The sequence below is a fragment of the Budorcas taxicolor genome, chromosome 3 (genome assembly GCF_023091745.1).
Source record: "Budorcas taxicolor isolate Tak-1 chromosome 3, Takin1.1, whole genome shotgun sequence".
Lineage (NCBI taxonomy): Eukaryota > Metazoa > Chordata > Mammalia > Artiodactyla > Bovidae > Budorcas > Budorcas taxicolor.
Genome location: NC_068912.1, coordinates 27749023 through 27770725, shown reverse-complemented (window position 1 = coordinate 27770725; position 21703 = coordinate 27749023). Strand labels below are relative to the sequence as shown.

Below are 21703 nucleotides of genomic sequence, written 5' to 3'. Positions count from 1 at the left end.
GCCCCTATCTATGAGGCTTTCCAAAAGTCACCTCATTAACATAATAAGCTCAGTGTGATTGAGAGGGGCTTGTTATAAATAATAAAAGATACCTGTTTTAGCTGTATTGCTCTGAAGCTTTTTCAGGAACTGGAAAAATAAATCTTACAGGAAAAATATACCCCCTGAGGGGAAAGTTAGGGAGTTTGGAATGGACACACACACACTGCTATATTTAAAATGGGCAACCAACAGGAGGCTACTGTACAACATGTGGAACTCTGCTCAGTGTTACGTGACAGCCTGGATGGGAGGGGAGGATAGGTACGTGTACATGTGTGACTGAGTCCCTTCTCTGTTCACTTGAAATTCACACAGCATTGTTAATTGGCTCTATCCCAATATCATATAAAAAGTTTTTTTAAAAAAAGATACCCCTGTAATTCTTACATAGGAAATTACAAGGGCTTCAGGAGCTATGTTACAGGAACAATGGTTGAAAACCAAATATATATTTCTTATTATAAATTGCAGTGTCACACTCATAAATGTAATCACACAATATTTTTCCTTTTTGTCTGTTTCTCTTAGCATAGAGTCAGAGTTTGTCCATGTTGTAGCTTGCTAGAATTTCATTCCTTTTTAAGACTGTATAATATTCCATTGGATGTATATATCACATTTTGTTTATCTGTTCATCTGTGAATGGACATTAGGGTTCATTCCACCTTTTGGGTGTTGTAACTAATGCTGCTGTGAACCTTAGCACACAAATAGCTGTCTGAATCCCTGCTCTCAGTTCTTTTGTACATATACTCAGAAGTGGAATCACTGTATCATATGGTTTGTTTTTATTTAATTGCGAAGTCATGTCCAACTCTTTGCGACCCTGTGGACTCTGCCCGTCTCCTCTGCCCATGGGATTTCCCAGGTAAGAATACTAGAGTGTGTTACCAGTTCCCCTTCTGGGGAATCTTTCTGACCTAGGGATCAAACTCAAGTCTTCTGCATTGCAGGATTCTTTAGCACTGAGCCACCTGGGAAGCCCAATCATATTGTTATTGTATATATAATTTTTCAAGGAAAATACTCAAGGGATTTAAAGCCAATTAATTTATTGGAGAAAAGGACCCTTCATTTTTGGCCTCATATATGTCATATAGTATGTTAGGTGTCAGAGAAACAGACACTAATGGCATACAGCTCTTCCTGTCTAGAGATGCAGGGACTTGGAGTGAAGGACATAGTCAACAGACGGGTAAGTAATTAGCTATTACATACTGTACTGTGTTCAGTGCTGCCACAGGATGTTTACAGACTACTGTGGGAGCACATTGCAATAACAATTTCTGGGGTTTCTGAAGACAGACTCTCCCTGGGTGTTGTCCTGGATGGATGTTCTGTTGAGTTCTGGTTAACAGTGGTAATGCAGTGGAGAAATTCTAGTATACAAGCTTTTGTTGTACGTTTGCTTTTTTTAAATAGCTAGCTCCATCCAGCCATCTTTTCTGTGACTCAAATGTCTACTCTTTGTTTTTTTTCTTCCTCTAGTGGTTTTTAATTGCCAACAGATCTTACAAAGTGAGTGCAGCAAGCTCTTTTTTCTTCAGTGGAGTGTTTGTGGGAGTTATCACTTTCGGTCAACTCTCTGATCGCTTCGGAAGGAAGAAAGTCTATCTCACAGGTAATCTGTTAGTGTTCGTGAACTGAGTAAGAGAAGTTATTTTCCTAAGGTTCCCAGAGAAATAGTAAGGAGACCATTTTCTTAAGTTTCTCAGGGAATTGCTGTATGGACCCAGAACTGATTTTTATTTCACTGGTGAGAGGTCAAGTGCTTCTGGCCAAGCATTTTAAAGCATACCTGGGGAAAGCCAGGTATTTGCATTATAAGCATTTCCTAGTGGTGCCTTCTGCAATCTGTGGATTCTAATTCATGCCATGTTTCTAAGGAGAACAAAGATTGAGGCGGTTTGCTAGATCCATTTCCTTGTATCCTGTGTGTTGATTCATTTCCGATGAGCTCCACAGGACTCAGCATAGTTCACTGGTCAAGCTGAGTACAAACTAGGAATTTTCAATTTTCAGCGTTATTGGGAATAGTTGAAAACTGCGCATGAGGACAGAAATCAACTTGTAACAAAGAAAACCTCAGTTTTTCTTGATAATCTTTAAGAGAAACTGATTTAGAAACAAACAAACCATAGCTTAGAAAATTTAAGTTCACAAAGATTTATCTTTACAAATTAACGCATATATTACATTCATTAAGTGTGTTTTGCCTCTGGTTTATTGCATACTGTTCTTCTCTTTCTAGGTTTTGCTCTTGACATCTTGTTTGCTATTGCAAATGGCTTTTCCCCTTCATATGAGTTCTTTGCAATAACTCGCTTCCTGGTGGGCATGATGAATGGAGGGATGTCGCTAGTGGCCTTTGTCCTGCTGAACGAATGTGTGGGCACCGCCTACTGGGCACTCGCAGGTACTGCTTCAATCTAGGCCGACTTGGAGATGGGGAGTGGCTCCAGAGAACTATGCAGGAACCAGCTTAGCCCTCACGTCTAAAAATGCATCTAGACTTGAGGTGCTCTGTCCAAATACTAGATTTGCTTTCTTTTCTTTTTCTTTTTTTTTTTTTTACCATATGGGCTCTTAGTTCCCTGAGCAGGGATCCAACCTGCATTCCCTGCCTTGGAAGCACAGTCTTCATGAGACTGCCAGGGAAAGCCCTAGATTTCCTTTCCTGAGTTCTGTGTGGCCTTGAATGAGTCATTAGTCATTTTATTTTATTCGCCTATTGGTAGTCTCCCCTGGGGCCTACAGATGGTGACCTTGTCCCTATACTCAGATTGCCTGAAGGTATTTGTTAATTGCTTTTTTTACCATAAAGTGAAAAATAGTGCAGAGGAAATACTGGAAACTCCTTTCTCAGTGCCTTGGTATTGTATTTTTTTAAATCTTTGTCTCATAGGCCTTTTTACTGTTCTCTTCAAATCAGCAGGTAGTACTCTTCTAGTATTTCTTTAGTGATGTTTAAGTTTCCAGATGGAGGCCATGTTCTGTATTACTTTTAACCATCCCATTATGTTTTTGAGAAGTGTCAATGATTTTAAAAGCATCCCTGACTTCATGTCTTGGGAGGGCGATTGCACTAAGGTTCTACTTTGTGGACTATAGGTTTGCAGTGAAGAACTTAGTTTTGCTTTCCATTCATTTAAACGTTATTGAGCACTATAGATGTTCTTGTACTAATAGGGGAGCAAGTTGATTGTGCAACTGTAGAGATGCGTCTGCATGAGTATGTAGGTGATAGAGTGCCAGCTACCATTTGCTGAGCCTCTGTTATGTACCAGGAACCAAGCTCCACATCTGGCCAATGCCTCTAATATTCCCAGAACCTACAAGTTAAGAATTTCTACCTTCATTTTACAAATGAGGACACTTTACCACTGAAGATGTTGCAGGAAGGGGAGCCCTTCTGGAACCCAAGAATGGGCTCTTGTCTAACACTCAGAAATGAATTGTCGGAGGAGACACACGTGCTGACGAAGCAAGAGACTTTACTGGGAAGGGCGCCCGGGCGGAGAGCAGCAGTGTAAGGGAACCCGGAGAGCTGCGCTACCACGAGGCCCACAGTCTCGGTGTCGTGGTGATGGGATTAGTTTCCGGGTGGTCTTTGGCCAGTCGTTCTGACTCAGGGTGCTTCCTGGTGGCACATGTGTTGCTTAGCCAAGATGGATGCCAGTGAGAAGAATTCTGGGAGGTGGTCGGACACAAGGTGTCTCCTTTTGACCTTTCCCAAACTCTTTTGGTTGCTGGTGGCTTGTCAGTTCCATGTTCCTTACTAGGACCTCCTGTCATAAAATACTGCAAATGGTTACTGGTGCCTGGCCGGAGTGGGTGGTTTCAGTCAATGTGTTCCCCCAAACGAAAGGAGAGGTTGTGTGCCTGTTTTCACACAGCTCATGATGGACCAGGGCTTCCCTGGTGCCTCAGAGGTTAAAGCGTCTGCCTCTAATACAGGAGACCTGGGTTCGATCCCTGGGTCGGGAAGATCCCCTGGAGAAGGAAATGGCAACCCACTCCGGTATTCTTGCCTGGAGAATCCCATGGATGGAGGAGCCTGGTGGGCTACAGTCCATGGGGTCGCAAAGAGTCGGACACGACTGAGCGACTTAACTAACTAACTAACTAACGTGACGGTCAGGGCCTAGATGATGCCAGGCCCATGTCATCCCACTTTTCCCTGAGGACTGCCCTCTGTATCTTCCATTTATTGTTGTTCAGTCACTCAGTCATGTCCGACTCTTGTGATCTTATGGACCGCAGCACGCCAGGCTTCCCTGTCCTTCACCATCTCCCAGAGCTTGCTCAAACTCATGTCCCTTGAGTCTGTGATGCCATCCAAGCATCTCATCATGTCACCCACTTCTCCTCCTGCCTTCAGTCTTTCCCAGTGTCAGGATCTTTTCTAATGAGTTGGCTCTTCACATCAGGTGGCCAAAGTATTAGAGCTTCAGCTTCACCATCAGTCCTTCCAACTAATATTCAGGGTGGATTTCCTTCAGAACTGAGTGGTTGGATCTCCCTGCAGTCCAAGGGACTCTCAAGAGTCTTCTCCAACACTACAGTTCAAAAGCATCAGTTCTTCAGCGCTCAGCCTTCTTTATGATCCAGCTCTCACATCCGTACATGACTACTAGAAAAATCATAGCTTTGACTATATAGACCTTTGTCGGCAAAGTAATGTCTCTGCCTTTTAATATGCTGTCTGGCTTGTCATAGCCTTTCTTCCAAGAAGCAAGCGTCTTTTAATTCCATGGCTGCAGTCACCATCCTCAGTGATTTTGGAGCCCCCAAAATAAAAGCTGTCACTGTTTCCATTGTTTCCCCATTTATCTGCCATGAAGTGATGGGACTGGATCCCATGATCTTAGTTTTTTGAATGTTTAGTTTTAGGCCAGCTTTTCCACTCTCCTCTTTCACCTTCATCAAGCGGTGCTTTAGTTCTTCTTTGCTTTCTGCCATGAGGGTGTTGTCATGGGTCACCTCATATGAATACTAGTTGCTTGGCCCTTTTTTGTCACTGGTCTTGTCTTCGGAGTTAGTAAAGGCTGATGTATTGAATTGGAAGACAGAGGCAAAATAAGCTATGCTGTATTATGTCCACTGAACTGCTGTCTAAGCTGAAGGACACAGAGGGTTGAACAAGTTAGAACTAGACTGGGAGGAGGAGACACCAGCTCCATCCTTGCAGGACAGGCTTCTTGCCTGCTTCTTACACATCATGCTTCATAATTCACTTTGTCTATATTAGCTTTCAGAAAAGCCATTAGAGGTGGGCTTTTTTTTTTTTTTTCCCCTAGCCCAAGTCCTAAGTTAGGATCAGTGAGAAAACATCTTTGAGTCTTCAGTTTGCATTGAGACTGTTAAAGTCATTTTTGCAAGTAGTGGGTTCAGACTTGCTGGGATTTTGCCAGAAATGAGTGATGATGGTATTCATGACCACTCACATTATCCAGGGGAAGACACACAAGCACCCTCTCCTGGGGTTTTCGTTTCCCTGAGTCCAAAATCTTGCTCATACAAAGCATCATGAGTACATGTTTTTCATCTTCCTGGCACATTCGTCTATTAAAATATTCACATTTGACTCTAGTTGTTCCATGAAGAAGATGCTTTCTTACAAAACATGTATACTTCCCCCACCCTACCAAGTTCTCTAGGATAATTCCTGTCCCGTTGCCTACCTTCAGCAAAAAGAAAGACCTCTTGGTCTCTTGCTCCCTTTCCAGTTTCCTGAAGCCAGTGAAAAGATCTCTGTTAAAGCGCTTTCACGTTCTGTTCTTGTCCTTGAGGCTGAGTTAAAGTAAGACTATTAAAATTTCTATAGCAAAGGGAAAAAGGGGGAAAAAACTGCAACAGTGGTACCAGATGGTTGCCAAATTCAATGTGAAATTCAGAAGGAGCTTGAGAGAGTTCCTAGAAGGCCAGTGCACTTGACCTGCACCCAGGACAGAAATAAGTTTCTGCTGCTCCTAAAACTCTTTTGTGAGGAGTTTCCTCCTTCCCTCTCCCATGAGCAGTCTTCCCCTGAAGTTTTGTCCTTGACCTTTCTTTCCAGGCTGTTCTTTCCAGTACAATTAAAAAAATAAAACAAAAGCTTTTTATTTTGTTTTGAAGTATAGCTGATGAACAATGTTTGATAATTTCAAGAGAACAGCGAAGAGTCTCAGCCATACATATGCATGTATCTGTTCTCCCCCAAACTCCCCTCCCATCCAGGCTGCAGCATAACATTGAGCCGCTTTCCATATGCTATAGGGTACATCCTTGTTGGTTTTCTGTGTTAAATGTAGCAGTGTGTACTCGTCCATCCCAAACTCCCTAACTATCCCTTCCCCCACAGCAGTCACACATTTGTTCTGTAAGTCTGTGAATCTCTTTATGTTCTGTAAGTAAGTACATTTGTATCATTTCTTTTTAGATTCCACATGTAAGAGATGTCATATGATATTTCTCTTCTATCTGACTTCAGTCAGTGTGACACTCTCTAGGTCTGTCCATGTTGCCCTCCAGCACGATTTTATATACTCCTATAACATCCAGTACACTCAGAGCTGAAAGGAATTGAGGGGAAAAACCTTAATGATTCATTTAATTAATTGGAGGAATTAATTGGAGGGGATTAATTGGAGGAATCCCATGGACAGAGGAGCGTGGCAGGCTCTGCAGTCCATGGGTTGCAAAGAGTTGGACACTACTAAAGTGCCTTAGCATGGCACGGCACCCTGATTGTTTAGCGGTAAAAATAATTTGTTTTGAAAAATTATGCATGATTACAAATAATATTTGCAGTATGAATAAAATACTATATAAAGTACATATAACGAAGTATAAGTGCAAACTGAAAACATCCATTTCTAACCAGTTGCAGTGTAGTGCTTAACAAGAATAAGTAAAATTGATTGAAAATTTTTGAGAGTAGAAAAAGTAAAATACTAAAGCTATGAAAAATGTCACATTAATATATTTGTTTTTAATTTTCTTATATAAATACCTTATAACAAAAGTTATTGATGTTCATTGTAAAAAAAAAAATCAAGAAACATATAGAAGTGAAACATAAAGAACACATATAGTCCTGTTCATCCAAAGACCACAACTGTAAACAGATTGCTGTGTGTTCTTCCAGAGCTTCTCCTTTGCATATCTCTTCTGCAACATTCATTTATTAAACAGACCTTGCCATGTACCAGACACACTGCTTTTTAAAAAACTTTTCATGGGAATATCGATGATTTACAATGTTGTGTTAGTTTTAGGTGGATAGCAAAGTCAATCAGTTATATATATTCATATATCCACTCCTTTTTTAGGTTCTTTTCCCATGTAGGCCATTACAGAGTACTGAGTAAACTTCCCTGTGCTACTCAGTAGGTCCTTATCTGTTTTATATGTTGTAGTATGTATATGTCAATCCCAATCTCTTAAGTTGGCCTTTTCCATTTATTATTTTTTTATTGGAATATAATTGCTTTACGATGTTGTGTTAGTTTCTGTTATACAACCGAGTCGGCTGTATGTGTACGTGCATCCCCTCCCTCCCAGCGCCCCCCATCCCAGCCCTCTAGTCATCGCAGAGCACCCAGTTGAGTTCCCTGTGCTATGCAGCAGCCTCCCACTAGCTCTCTGTTTTACACGTGGTGGGTATATATGTTAATGCTATCCAGATGCTACTTTTATAGACAGACACTTAGGATATAAGAGTGAACACTCCAGGCCTCGGTGGGGGAAGGTCCTTGCTCTTACGGAACTTATATGTTAGTCAGGAGAGGCATAACCAATGTGAAGTAATTTCTGAAAACTTTAAGTGCAGTGAAGAAAATTAAACAGGATAATAGAGTAGGCAGTAAGTGCAGGAGACAGTTACATTAAATAGGAAAGTTAGAGAAAACTTTGATGTAGGTATTTAATCAAAGATGTGAAGGATGCGGAAGACCTAGGGGGTGTGGTTTTCTGAGCAAACATTCCAGTCGCATGGAGTGGCAGGAACAGGCCCCTGAGGGCAGGAATGAGCTGCTCTGAGCACCTGAAAAGATGCAGTGTGGAAAAGTCAGGAGGAGGCTGGGCTGAGATCAGGCTGGAGGGGCTGAGTGTTGTAGGGTGCGTGATGGGCCAAATTAGGGTTGTTTTTTGTTTTAACTAAAAATACAGTGAGTCGCCAGTGACTGAATTAAAGAGAGGAGCCATAGAACCTTGCATACAGAAAGATCACTCTGGTAGGTGTATGCAGGCTGGATCGTAGAGGAGCAAGAGTAGAAACTGAGGGGCCATTCAGGAGGCTGGTGTGGTTACCCCTGTAGAATCCGCAGATGTTTTGAAAGAGGAGGAAAGTGCGTGCGTGGTGACCTGCTAAAGAATCAGCAGAGAAGGCAAGAGAAAAAGGGATCAAGGGGGCTTCACGGCCTTCTGCTTGAAAGCTGCATGGACCGTTGGTGCTGCTTATAAAAATGAAGTCATCACTGTACATTATCTTCTCACCTGCTGAAATTTGACTTTTGCCAGTGCAAACTGACCAGGGGTTGCAGACTTGAAATTAATTAAAAATAAGCAGAAAAGAAATCAGAAAAATAGATGTAAATAACCAAAGACCATGGGTGCATGTGTGCGTGCTCAGTTATGTCTGACTCTTTGTGACCCCATGGACTCTGCCAGGCTTCTCTGTCCATGGGATTTCCCAGGCAAGAAAACAGGAGTGGGTTGCCATTTCCTCCTCCAGGAGATCTTCCCCACCCAGGGATGGAACCCAAGTCTCCTGAGTCTCTTGCAATTGGCAGGCAGATTCTTTACCAGTGTGCCACCTGGATAGGCCCATAAACAGCTACAAAACCACCTATGGCATTCCAGAGTTACAAAATGCAGAAGTGGTGATTTGAAATGTTCATTTTTTTTAAATTAAAAATTTTAACCAAATAGCCTAGAGCCTTACCACAGCTTTATCTCCTCACCTTATTCCTGTTGTCATTTCCGGGCATATGTGTGCAACTTCTGGCTGGGTATCACATGCAGATGTCTGTTGACCCCTCAAATTAAAGATATTGCTTTCTTTCACCTAAAATCTACATCCTTTTCTGGGACTTCTATCTATAGCCATGTCATCATGGTATTTAAGTCATGAAACTGGAACCTTTGAATCCTTTCCTCCTGTTTACCATATCCAGCTGATAGAGATATCTCTTTCTGTGATTGAGATTCAACTGTTATGAGCTTAGATACAAAGGGGAATCACTTAGTTAACACACGCAAACCAAGAAGAGCCAGGCCTTGGCAATGCTTAGAACAAGGAAGTTAGATGCGTCTCATTTCTGTTTCCCGTCGTCTCTGAGAAACTTCCCCTGCTCAGTCAGGGATGAGGCCCAGCAGGTCATTGGTTTCACTGCCAAGTTCAGTATTTGAAAATCCTGAAATACTGGTAGGAACTCTGATTGTCCCAGCTGGGGTCACCATGGGGGAACCATGATTGACATCTCCCCCTTGAACCACAGGGATGAAATATGGGAAGGTCATCTTTCCAAAAAAAAAAAAAAGGAAAGGATTCTTGGAGTTAGAAAGAAGTGCTAAGTAGGTAATATTTTATAACAGACACTCACCAGGGGAGGCTTCCAGATGGCATTTTTGGGGATGTTAACAGATATAAGGGGCTATACCCTTTTTACAGTAGGACCGTATAGCTAACATTTGTACATCATGCATTATTTCATTTGAAACTAATGACTATACTTTTTGAGGTTTGTATTATTATTTCTCTTTCATTTATGAGAAAACAGAGACTCAGATATTTAGGGATTTTCCCTAAGTCATATGTCAGTGTAGAAGAACTGGGGTCTGAACTTGGTCCTGCTGAAGTGGTCCCATCCTGTGGTCCTTTGTCTTTTTGCCCACGTTGTTGTCAGTGGATACCGAGTACTCGGAACTATTCTGAGCAGTGACAGAAAGCCTTGTTCTTGGAAACCAGGTGCTATTTGGTGCACTATAATGAATCTGTAATAGCTATTGATTATCTAAGTTTCTAGGGAAATCACAGGGAATGGAAATCCCATTCCCTTACTTAGCAGACCACATGCCCTGACTGGTTTTCTGTTCATGCTGAACTGACTGTCACATTAGCCTTCCCTTCTGCATCCCCTTTTTCCTCACTAGGGCAGACAGCAAACAAGTCATTGTGTTTTGTTATAGATTGATAATCTGTGGACAAGAATAAGAGAAATGTTTGTCTTGCAGGATTGTTGTAGAAAATTCCTGTAACAAAGTTGTGTTGCTGTGGGATGCCCACAGGAGCCCCCCTTTCCCTAGAATAGTGACAGGGGACAGGAACAGTACCAAGTGCAGGCTGTCCAGTCAGACCGGGGGACAGCACCTCCTGGCTGGGCCACATGCAGCCCCAGGTCTTAGACTGCAGCACCTAACTTTCTCTGAGCTATTTCCTCCATCTGTAGATAGCTAATAGTGGTACCGGCTTTATAGGACAATGTTGATAAAGTCTGCTGCTAAGCTGCTGCTGCTAAGTTGCTTCAGTCATGTCTGACTCTGTGTGACCCCATAGACGGCAGTCCACCAGGCTCCCCCGTCCCTGGGATTCTCCAGGCAAGAGCACTGGAGTGGGTTGCCATTTCCTTCTCCAATGCATGAAAGTGAAAAGTAAAAATGAAGTTGCTCAGTCGTGTCCGACTCTTCGCGACCCCATGGACTGCAGCCTACCAGGGTCCTCCGCAGTCTAATACTCAACAAATAGTAGCTATTATATAAATAAATAGTGATAGGTGTACTTTACTACTAATAGTAGCAGTTATAGAAAGCATGTCAGAGGTACAGAATTTGCAAGTATACTGGGCAGCACAGTGGGTTTGTACTCATTGGCTATTTATTTCAAAAATCATAAGATCCTTAACAACCCTATGGTTGATGTTTTTACTGTCAGTGTGCTGACAAAAATTCATGCTTTGTGGAACTTACATTCTACTTGGAAGAGAAAGACAAGGAACAAATGTAAAATGCCAGGTATCTGGTGGTGATAAACGGGGAGGGACAGTATGGAGAACGGGGGAATAGGCTGCGATTCAAGATAAGGATTTCAGGGACAGCCGCTGTGATGGAGATGCAGTCCCACCACTGCCATAGTCTCATGACCTGAAACCTCCCACCACGCGGCAAGTAATATTTCCAAGCCTCAGCCACAAGTTCAGGCAGATGCCATGCAACATCAATGCAGAAAGCACTTGGCCAGCTCTTGAAATTTATCTTGACCACGTGTGGTTTGTATTTTTCATCTGTCCTTCCTTCTTTCCCACTGATTTCCTGGCCTCTCTTCTGGTTTTATCATCTGATCTTCAAAGATATCTGTGTAGGTTTTTCTTTCTGCTGACATCTCAGAAAGAAAGGATTGGTTCCGTGACCTGGGTTGGAAATGGGGTTGCAGATGGTTCTTTCTCCAGTAACAAGTCTCTTTTCCTGAATTAGGGTCAATTGGTGGCCTCTTCTTCGCAGTCGGCATCGCCCAATATGCCCTGTTGGGATACTTCATCCGTTCCTGGAGGACCCTAGCCATACTGGTTAACCTGCAGGGAACAGTGGTCTTTCTCTTATCTTTGTAAGTAGTTTTTCCTCTTAGACTTTTAATTTAATAAGCAGAAGGAATGTCTTAAGAGGATGCGGGTCAATGAGCAGCGTTATTCCTTTTCAGGAGTTTGCCTGAACTGACTTTGGTGAAGAACTAAATTCCGCAAGCGCTCCAATGCTTGGCAGCTCCTGGGAAGAGAGATGCTTAATTAATTCAGAATGCAGGTATCCCTTGTTTAAAGTAACCTCTCAACCTCTGCATTTTAACCTTCAAATTCTCAAGGGAGGGTACTAGTTTCTTTTTTAACCTAATGTCTTAAGCTTAAAAATCTTCAGACTGGATCAGATCCCATGCTAGGGGTGTGACCGAAGTATGATATTATAGACCAGTCTATGCATATTGAATATATAGTGATACCTCCTCATTCCACAGAGGACTGTCATCTCAGGGCCTCTGCAGGTGGACATGGGAAGATGCTCAGATATGGGAGAAATCCTTAGAGTGCATGGATTCAAAGCAGTACAAGGGTGATGCCCTGGTTAAGGCAAGATAACATACCATGCTCCTCTTAAGGCTGTAAAATGAGCCACCAACTTAGGCCTGTTTCTCCAGAAGTTTTACTGTGCTTATGAAAGGTTTTCTCCCCTTAGATATCAGACCTTTAATCCAAAACATCAAAATCTTTGGGATAAATAAAATTTTCAGCCAGTGGTGCCAGCTTTCTTCTGCGCTGTAAAGTGAGATACCTGTAATAGAATTTTCATTGAGGTAGCAATTCGATTTAGTAATTCTTTATATAAGTTCTACTTATTGAGATTTGGTGGGGATTGAGCTGAAATCTGTTTTCATTCTCTCTTCGAAATTAAGAGAATTGTTAAGTGCAAAAATGAATATAGTAGAAATAGTTAACCTATATTTATTGATGTCTAAGTCATATCTGATTCTTTTGCGACCTCATGGACTGTAGCCCACCAGGCTTCTCTGTCCATGGGATTTCCCAGGCAAGAATGCCAGAGTGGGTTGCCGTTTCCTTCTCCAGGGAATCTTCCCTACCCAGGGATTGAACCCATGTCTCCTGCTTAGCAGACAGATTCTTTACTACTGAGCCTCCAGGGAAGGCCCCAAACTATATTAGAAAGGTAAAATTTATGAAATGCATTCAGTTATGTGAACTAGAGTGAGATAATTTTATTAGAAAGGAAAACTAGCCATATTTTATTAAGCTGTATATTGTAAATTTTGGGGAAAAAAACGGATTCCTTGAATTAATAAGCATTCTTATTCATATTAGTAAATAAATGAATTTTCTTTTTAAATATTTAATAAACTGCCTCCTTCTTAGAGCTTTCCAGGTGGCACAGTTGGTAAAGAATCTGCCTGCCAATGCAGGAGACGCAGAGACCACGGGGTCACAGAGAGTCAAACACGACTGCGTGATCGAGCACACGGGCATACTTCTTAATCCAGGCTGGTTCTCACCTCCTTCAGTAGTAGAGCGGCTTCACTGGTTGGCCCGAGGCATTCTTCTAGTTTTCAGAATGTTTGTTACCACTTAGTACTCGGTGGGGACTTTGACTTGATTGGAGATTAATTCGGGTCATGAAAAATGGGAAACGGAAGAAAGCACGTAAAATCACACTATATGTGTATTCCATCAAGCCTGGGAAGTAAGGCTTGCTGCAGTCAGCCTCCAGTTTCTCTCCTATCCCATCTTGTGTTCCCATCAGCATACTAAGCTGCTCACTGTTCCGCTTTACACCTTAGGCTGGTCTGCCCCGGTGCCTCCTACTCAGCGCTATGGCCAGCTCCTTCAGTGCCCTTCTCGCCATTTCTCTTATTTATTAGTAGCCTTCCCAGTTTGCTTAAAAGCCACCCTCTCCAAGCTTTTCATGGTCGGATACCCAATCATTCACTTTTTTGTCTAAATTCTGCAGTACTTACCTGGCGCCCTTCCAGTGGTCCCTTATTTCTGCCTCACACGGAGCCTAACCTCTCTAAAGCAAGCTCTGAACAGCCCCGGCTCTTGGCTCAGCTGCATTTCCCAGCACCAAAGCCCTGGGCCCTTCCATAGACCAGATGCCTCCTGTCCATTGGACAGATGTTAGCACAAAAACCTTTAGAATTAGCCTTCATTAACTGTCAGCAACATCAGAAACAGTCATGTCATTTTAGAGACATACCTTGTTTGTTTTACTAGAGATCTTGTTACTTAGCTCAAAAATTCCTCATTTTCACAATACTTGAATTAGAACAGTTTTATTTTAGAAATCAGTGCCCCCTTAATTTAAAAAGATTTTCCAGCTTGAAAGAAATTCACAGGACATTTTCAAGCAGAGGCCTCAGTGTTAAATTAGCAATATAGCTTCTAAAAGTGATCAGGACACTGTGTAGAGGGCAGCATATTCAAGGGCCTCCTTTTCCTTTTAGAAACATGCCCTACTGTTCTGTGGGAATAATCAGTTCGAGTTAGAACTCATAGTCCTAAATCTGTCCATTGGCAACTGGGTGGGGCTTCGTTGTTGAGAAGCTTATCGGCATCTCAAAATGTGGAGAAATATCAGGTCCTAAATTTAAATCATCCAGATAAATCCAAGTAGAAATAGTTTTATTAACAGAGTCAAATTTCTAAAACCTGAGTATCTCTCAAATACCATCTTTAAACATGATTTATAAAGTTTTAAAAGTGACTTTATTGCTTATAAACAATTCTGAAAACACAGAGAACCTTAATAGGAAGGGGGGAATCAATTAGTCAAAGACATAATGATAGTGACTGCTAATATGTTGACTGTGTCCTTGTTGGTTCTTTACCACTCCTCTAGTCCTCCTCAGGTTTAATTTTTACTATAATAGAGTTTCTGTTATTTCAGTTATATTTCTATCCCATGTATACTCTCCATATTCACCCCACCAGTCTTATGTTCTTTTTATTTGTATTTAGGCTTGATCAGATAGTTTTACATTGTACCTCATATATGGCCCTGTGGATAGGACTGGTTGATCAGATGATAATCATCGGCTGGCTTAACTTCCAACCAAATGGCATTTTACTTGGCTATTTACTTGTGTGTTAGTAACAATAATCAGATAGCAGTGAAAAGGTGGATAAAGGAATTTTTTCAGGAGGTTATAGAAGCCTTTGTTGATAACCAAATGTTGTGCCTGCATAGTCTCTCCCCTGAGCAGAACTCCTGGGAAAATGCCTGCCTTTTTTGGTTTTCATTGTCTTTCCTCTCAGCGCTTATTACATTGCTCATGCAAAATGAAAGTGCTCAAATGGTTAGTGACAAACTGGCTCTCCATGAAGTTACAAACTGTGGTGTTGGTTGCCCTTCACTCTCCGTACTGAAAGGCATGGAAAGTTCTAGAAGGCACTTTAAATATCCTTCAATTAAAAACAAGTACATCAAAGAAAAGTAAATGCATATAAGTTTCATTTTAGTCAAATAATATCAAATTAGATCAAAAGGTTTGATGCTGTGTTTTATAAACAGGGTGTCCATGTTACTGCCACAATTGGTTTTGAAAGGTTCCCTAAAAATATGCAGAACTGTGAAGAGGAGAAAAGATGCATAATACCTGTCTTGAAACTGATGAAAGAGAACTGCTGTGGCAATAGAAATGTTCGATACTTTATAGCTATAGTGAGAAACAGCTGTTGTTTTTCGGAACTGAAACTTAACCAGAAAATAAGCTTTGTTTCTTGAAGGACTTGGGAGATCAGGAAATATCCTCAGGACATATTAAAGTGAGTGTGTCAGCTGACTGGAAAATATTAAAGCTTTAAAAGCTCTAGAGCTGCTAAAATGTCATCACTTCTTTTTCATTTTTATATGTAGTCTTCAAATAATCTCTACCTCTTAAATAGCATCACTATGTTAAAAGCACTTTAAAAATTCTTTTCTGATGTATAATAGAGATTTTAATCTTTGTGAGGCTTTTTCAGATCTTTAAAAACTCTGTATTATGTTTATGAATATTATTCTGACAACACTTGACCATGATTTGGAGTCTCATCTCTGATGCATGTTTTATGAAGAATTACTCAGTATTGTATTGCTGTTTATATATTATGTATATAATTTATAATTATAAATTGCTATTAATATATTAAAATTTTCTGAAAAGTAAATGCGTCATGTTGATGTTTGGTAGTAGCCGACACAATACTGTAAAGCAATTTTCCTTCAATTAAAAATAAGTAAAAAAAGTAAATGCATAGTCCGCTTTTTTCGCTGCAGCTTTGGAAGCATGTTTTTGGTTTCCATTCATAAAAGAGGCCATTATTAATGTTGGCAGCTATTGACAGCTGCCCTCTGTAGCCCTCTCTCTTCCACATGTCATTGGGAGAGTCAAGCTCTAAACCTAACATGGAATCCACTTGTGGTCTGGGGACCGTGTCCTGCATGGGGGATCTGTCTCCTTCTGGTGCGTATGTACCTATATGAATATACAGCCTTTGATGACGTCTCTTTCAGATCCATTCCTGAATCACCTCGTTGGTTATACTCCCAGGGTCGGCTGCGTGAGGCTGAAGCCGCTCTGTGCCTCATCGCCAAGAGGAACCGGCAGCTCAGGTGCAGCTTCTCACTGGCACACCCAGCCGACGGGAGCTGCGAGGAGGCCGGCAGCTTCCTGGACCTGTTTCGTCACCGGGTGCTCCTGGGGCACACGCTGACCCTGATGTTCATCTGGTAATTCTCTCTAAGAGCTCTGCTGTTGATCTGCAACCCAGATTATTGATAATCTCTTCTTTCTTCAGGGTTACAGAAAATTTCACTCTTCCGTTCAGCATGAGATTGTTTTCAAAAAAACAACCCTCCCCTGCCTCCCTTAGGCATTGTACTCACCTGAGCTTTTTCAGCATCCTCCCTTTCAAGGAGGAAATAATGGTGCCTGCCAGGAGGTTTACTGAACTTACAGATGTCAGAAACACATTTTTGCTTATGAAGTATCTAATGTAAATTTTAAATCCCCCAGTTCAGTTCAGTTCAGTTCAGTCACTCAGTCATGTCTGACTCTCTGCGATCCTATGAACTGCAGCACGCCAGGCCTCCCTGTCCATCACCAACTCCTGGATTTCACCCAAACTCATGTCCATCGAGTCATTGACGCCATCCAGCCATCTCATCCTCTGTTGTCCCCTTCTCCTCCTACCCTCAATCTTTCCCAGCATCAGGGTCTTTTCAAATGAGTCAGCTCTTTGCATCAGGTGGCCAAAGTATTAGAGTTTCCACTTCAGCATCAGTCCTTCCAGTGAACACCCAGGACTGATCTCCTTTAGAATGGACTGGTTGGATCTCCTTGCAGTCCAAGGGACTCTCAAGAGTCTTCTCCAACACCACAGTTCAAAAGCATCAATTCTCAGTGCTCAGCTTTCTTTATAGTCCAACTCTGACATCCATACATGACTACTGGAAAAACCATAGCCTTGACTGCTGCTGCTGCTGCTAAGTCACTTCAGTCATGTCCAAATCTGTGTGACCCCATAGACGGCAGCCCACCAGGCTCCCCCATCCCTGGGATTCTCCAGGCAAGAACACTGGAGTGGATTGCCATTTCCTTCTCCAATGCATGAAAGTGAAAAGTGAAAGGGAAGTCGCTCAGTCGTGTCTGACTCTTCGTGACCCCATGGATGGCAGCCCACCAGGCTCCTCCGTTCATGGAATTTTCCAGGCAAGAGTACTGGAGTGGAGTGCCATTGCCTTCTCCCTAGCCTTGACTAGATGGACCTAAATCCCCCAACCCTCCTCCTTAAAAAAGAAGGAAAGCAGCAGACAGACCAGGGACAGAAGAGTTTCTGAGGACTTTGAAGCACCTCCCCTTGGTTTTGGCCTCAGGTAGGTAGCACATTCTAATTTAACATTCCCACTCACTGACTCAACAAGTGAGCTAACTGTTATCCCTCCTATGAATGAGATCCTAGGAGTGCCACATGACAGCCTCAAAGCAGCCTCAAAGCCCTGGTGCCAGTCAGTGAATGAATGGGTTAGCACTCTCCAAACCTGATTTTCTAGTTTGGCTGATTCAGACCTGCCCTCACAATGTTCTTAGCATTAATGTAGATTGCACTGAATGGTTCAAAATGGTTCCATTGAAAGAATAAAATTGTGGAAAAGGGAGAAATGGATAATCCATATGTAGAATTTGTAGAGTACCCATGTGTTTTAATAGTCATTCCATTAAAGTGCCATAAGTGTAATTGGTCCAGGATTGGACACGAACATCATATTTACTGGTGTAAAGGATGGTTGTGCTGTGGTTTGCATGTATTTGGCAAGAAGGCTACATAGAAACTTGTATTTTTCACATGGGAAGTCATTTTATATGAAGTTAATCATATATATATATAAAGCTGAAAAGAGCAGTAGATTGAGAATAAGAAGCTGCAAAGATAGTTTTCTATAGCATGATTCTCTTTTCCCACCCAATCAAACCCTGGCTATCACCTAAATGGTTAGGGGCCAGGTCACACCAGCTCACTGAGCCAGCTTGCTGCTGGAATATCATGGATACATAAGAAATGTTGAATGAAGGACACAAGCTTGCAGGCATGGGGATTAAGAGACTAAAGGAACCTATTTTTAAAATAATCAATTGATAAAATAAATAAAATTTTTATTGGTGTACAGTTGATCTACACTGTTGTGTTAGCTTCAAGTGTGCAGCAAAGTGAATCAGTCGTGCATATACATATATCCATTTTTTTTAGATTCTTTTCCCATACAGGCCATTATAGAGTTTTGAGCAGAGTTCCCTGTGCTATACAGTAGCACAAGAAAGGACTGTCAGTTATCTATTTTATATGTAGTAGGGTATGTATGGGGGCTTCCCAGTTGGTGGTAGTGGTATAGAACCTGCCTTCCAATGCAGGAGACATAACTTCGATCCCTGGGTTGGGAAGATCCCCTGAAGGAGGGCATGGCAGCCCACTCCAGTGTTCTTGCCTGGAAAATCCTGTGGACAGAGGAGCCTGGAGGGCTACAGTACACAGGGTCACAAAGAGTCAGACATGACTTAGCAAATGAGTTCAAGCACACACTGCAACCCCCCCAACCCAACACACACACACTGTGTATCTGCCAATCCCAGTCTCTCAATTTGTCTCTCCCCCTTACCCCTGATAACCGTAAGTTTGTTTTCACATCTGTAACTCTGTTTTGTAGATAAGTTTATTTATACCCTTTTTTTGATTCCACATATAAGCAACATCACATGATATTTATCTTTCTCTGTCTGACTCACTTCACTCAGTATGCCAATTTCTATGTCCTTCCATGGGAGCTACTAATTTGAGGTTCTATCAATTGTAAAGGAAATACTTACAAAGTATGTTCAGGTACTTTAAGGCTCCATAAAACTGCATTTGTGTGTCATGTAGAGAGTCAGTCAAACCCTCTGCCTTGGAGGAAGCATCTGCTTTCTTAGGGGTTACTTACTTACAATTTTAAGGTTTTTTTCCCCAGGAATATTAATTTTGGGGTTCTGGACTTCAGGGGATTAAAAAAAATAGACAAACAAATAATTAGACCCAGAGTCAGGGAGAATATTCCTGTTTATTTTGTGTCTTGCACAGCCAAAGGAGCTCTTCTCAAATAAACTTCTTCCCCCAGGGCTCAGAATGCTAAAATACACGATAACAGAGACAGTGTCATTCCACATAGTGCCATTCTTTTTGAAGATGCTATAAAATTCTAAAATCTTTTCTGTGGATCTGTCATTGAAGAAAGCCTTAACTGGGGAGTGAAATTATACCTCTGTGTTGAACATCTGTTCCTTTGGTTATTTCCCACAGTAGTGCGGGATAATAATTCCATGATGCCCTAAGTATACTGTTAAATATTATGCAAGCATTTAAAATTTTTGTTTGGGTCCCATAAACAGGATTGAAATGATTTTAATAGCTGTGATTATGCATCCAAACGACCACTCTACCATCAAGGAAATTTGTAGGCGGGGTCCCCATCTCGGGACCAGAGGCCTTGCACGTTCTCCCGATTTTCTCTTACCACCAGCTAAGCTCCTCTAGCGTCTTGAACCGGCTTTGTTTGTTTGTGCCCTTCTTACTACCTTCACAGCCTGAATTAAATATGTATGTGTATTTCTATGTCTGGAATACTTCACTAGGACTTCTATTTTAAATGCAGAATAAATACATACCAACACATACAATACATTAGGAATAGCATTAAGTAAGAGGAGGGTCTCGTCCCCACTGCAGATGGAAAGGATTTAAAAAATATTTTAGGAAGGGGATTCCCCTGGCAGTCCAGTGGTTAAAACCCTGTGCTTCTGATGCAGGGGACACAGGTTCAATCCCTGGTTGGGGAACTGAGATCCCACAGGCTGTGTGGAGTGAAGAAAAAAAAATTAGGAAAATATTTCAGTTTGCTTAGCTTGCTGCTCACAGCAAAGTACTAGCAGGCAGGGAAAACAGACAATTCACTGTTGCCTTGCATCCTTACCCGTGATGTCCCAGCTGTGACTCTGCTCATCATCCATAGTTTATGAATGACAGCTCCACCTAGGACGAAGTAATGGGAAGTAGCTGCTGCCGGAGCTCATTTGCCAGAGAGGGATGAGTCACTCAGCAGGCCATCTCCAGGGACCTCTCTTCCCTCGCCTTCCCTCTCCTTGGTTCCTGTGGCCCATTCTTAATAATAACCTAGGGCACTTGGCCCACTTTGCTTTTTTGGCAGAGATGGAAAGAAAGCTTTCCCTTTCCTGTTGATCTCTTCATAGTTGTAGCTTATTGGACTTTTTCTAAGGAAAAGGGATGCAAGTGGGAGTTTCCTCGTAATTAACACTTGTCAAAATGAACTGTATAAACATAAAAACTAATGAATTTCCAAAACCCAAGTGTTTTACTGTTGTATAGAAATTTTTAGTTTACAAAATGCATTCATATTTAACAAAGCCAAGTTTCAGGGTTTATTTATGTTCTGTTCTAGTTCATTTTATTTTTAATAATGCAGTTTCCTAGGCACAAAAGGTTTTGCTGTCTGTGGTTTCAATTACCTGAGGTCAACTGCAGTCTGAAAATATTAAATGAAAAATTCCAGAAAGTAACAACTCATAAGTTTTAAATTGCGTGACATTCTAAGTGTATGATGAAATCTCATACGCTCCCACTCCATCCCACCTAAGGCATGAATCGTCTCTTTGTCCAGCATATCCTGCTTGTTAGTCACTTAGTCACTGTCTTACTTATCAGATCGACTGTCCGTATCGCAGGGCTTGTGTTCACCCTTATTTTACTTAGTAATGACCCCAAAGCATAAGAGTAGTGATGCCAGCAATTCAGATGTTCTCTTACTGGGCCCAAGATAGAAGTTAAACCTTATCATAGGTATGGATGTCTAGGGCAAAAAATAGTATATAAAGGGTTTGATACTAACGATGATTTCAGGCATCCACTGGGAGTCTTGGAACGTATCCTCTGTGGATAAGCAGAGAGTGCTGTATTCCCTTCAGTCTGGAAGAAGTTCCTGTTACTCCCCAGTTTGGAGTTTCAAGATGGCCTTTTCTCCAGCATAGCTTCTGGACTGTAAGACATAGGCTCCACGCCTGGCACAATATCTGCCACGCAAGGGCTGCTGCCTCGATGTTTCTGCAATGCTGCGCAGAAATCAGTGACGGGCTTTGATAGTCCTAGAGGAGCCTGCCTCTGCCATGGCCTCGTCTTCTCTTCCCTGTTCTGGCTGTCTGCAGCATATGCACCTGCTGAATGCCAGGAGGGGTTGAGACTCTGGCCAGGTGTTACAGTCCCTGTCACTCTGGCCTGCAGGCCACCCACTGGCGACTCAGGCACTTATTAGCATGTGTTCTCAATACCGTCCCCTGTTGGCTTGCTCCCTAGGAGTTCTTTTCTAGAGTCATTTTCATAATATCACAATGACTGCTTAGGGCAAGTGTTTATAAATAGTTGAATTAAATAAATTTAAAATAGAGTCATTGTCTTCTAATAAATGCAGAAGTGTGTAATGAGGGCACTAACGACATCTCTCTCAGGACCTGGCGACTCGTTTGCTTTATAGAGCATCTAGATGTTGCTCACATCATTTCCAAGGCCCCTTTATTTTTTTCATTTTGTCCTAGTATAGAAAT

At 41.9% G+C, this 21703-nt stretch overlaps 1 protein-coding gene across 1 annotated transcript in view; it reads left to right on the top strand.

Annotated features, from left to right (window-relative positions):
- The window catches only part of SLC22A15 (solute carrier family 22 member 15), a 95317-nt gene that overhangs the window by 47738 nt on the left and 25876 nt on the right, over nucleotides 1–21703 (top strand). The window contains exons 3-6 of the mRNA XM_052637769.1: nucleotides 1531–1663; nucleotides 2294–2458; nucleotides 11497–11626; nucleotides 16075–16290. Of these exons, the coding sequence (XP_052493729.1) occupies nucleotides 1531–1663; nucleotides 2294–2458; nucleotides 11497–11626; nucleotides 16075–16290 (644 nt within the window). The remainder of the gene's footprint in view (nucleotides 1–1530; nucleotides 1664–2293; nucleotides 2459–11496; nucleotides 11627–16074; nucleotides 16291–21703) is intronic.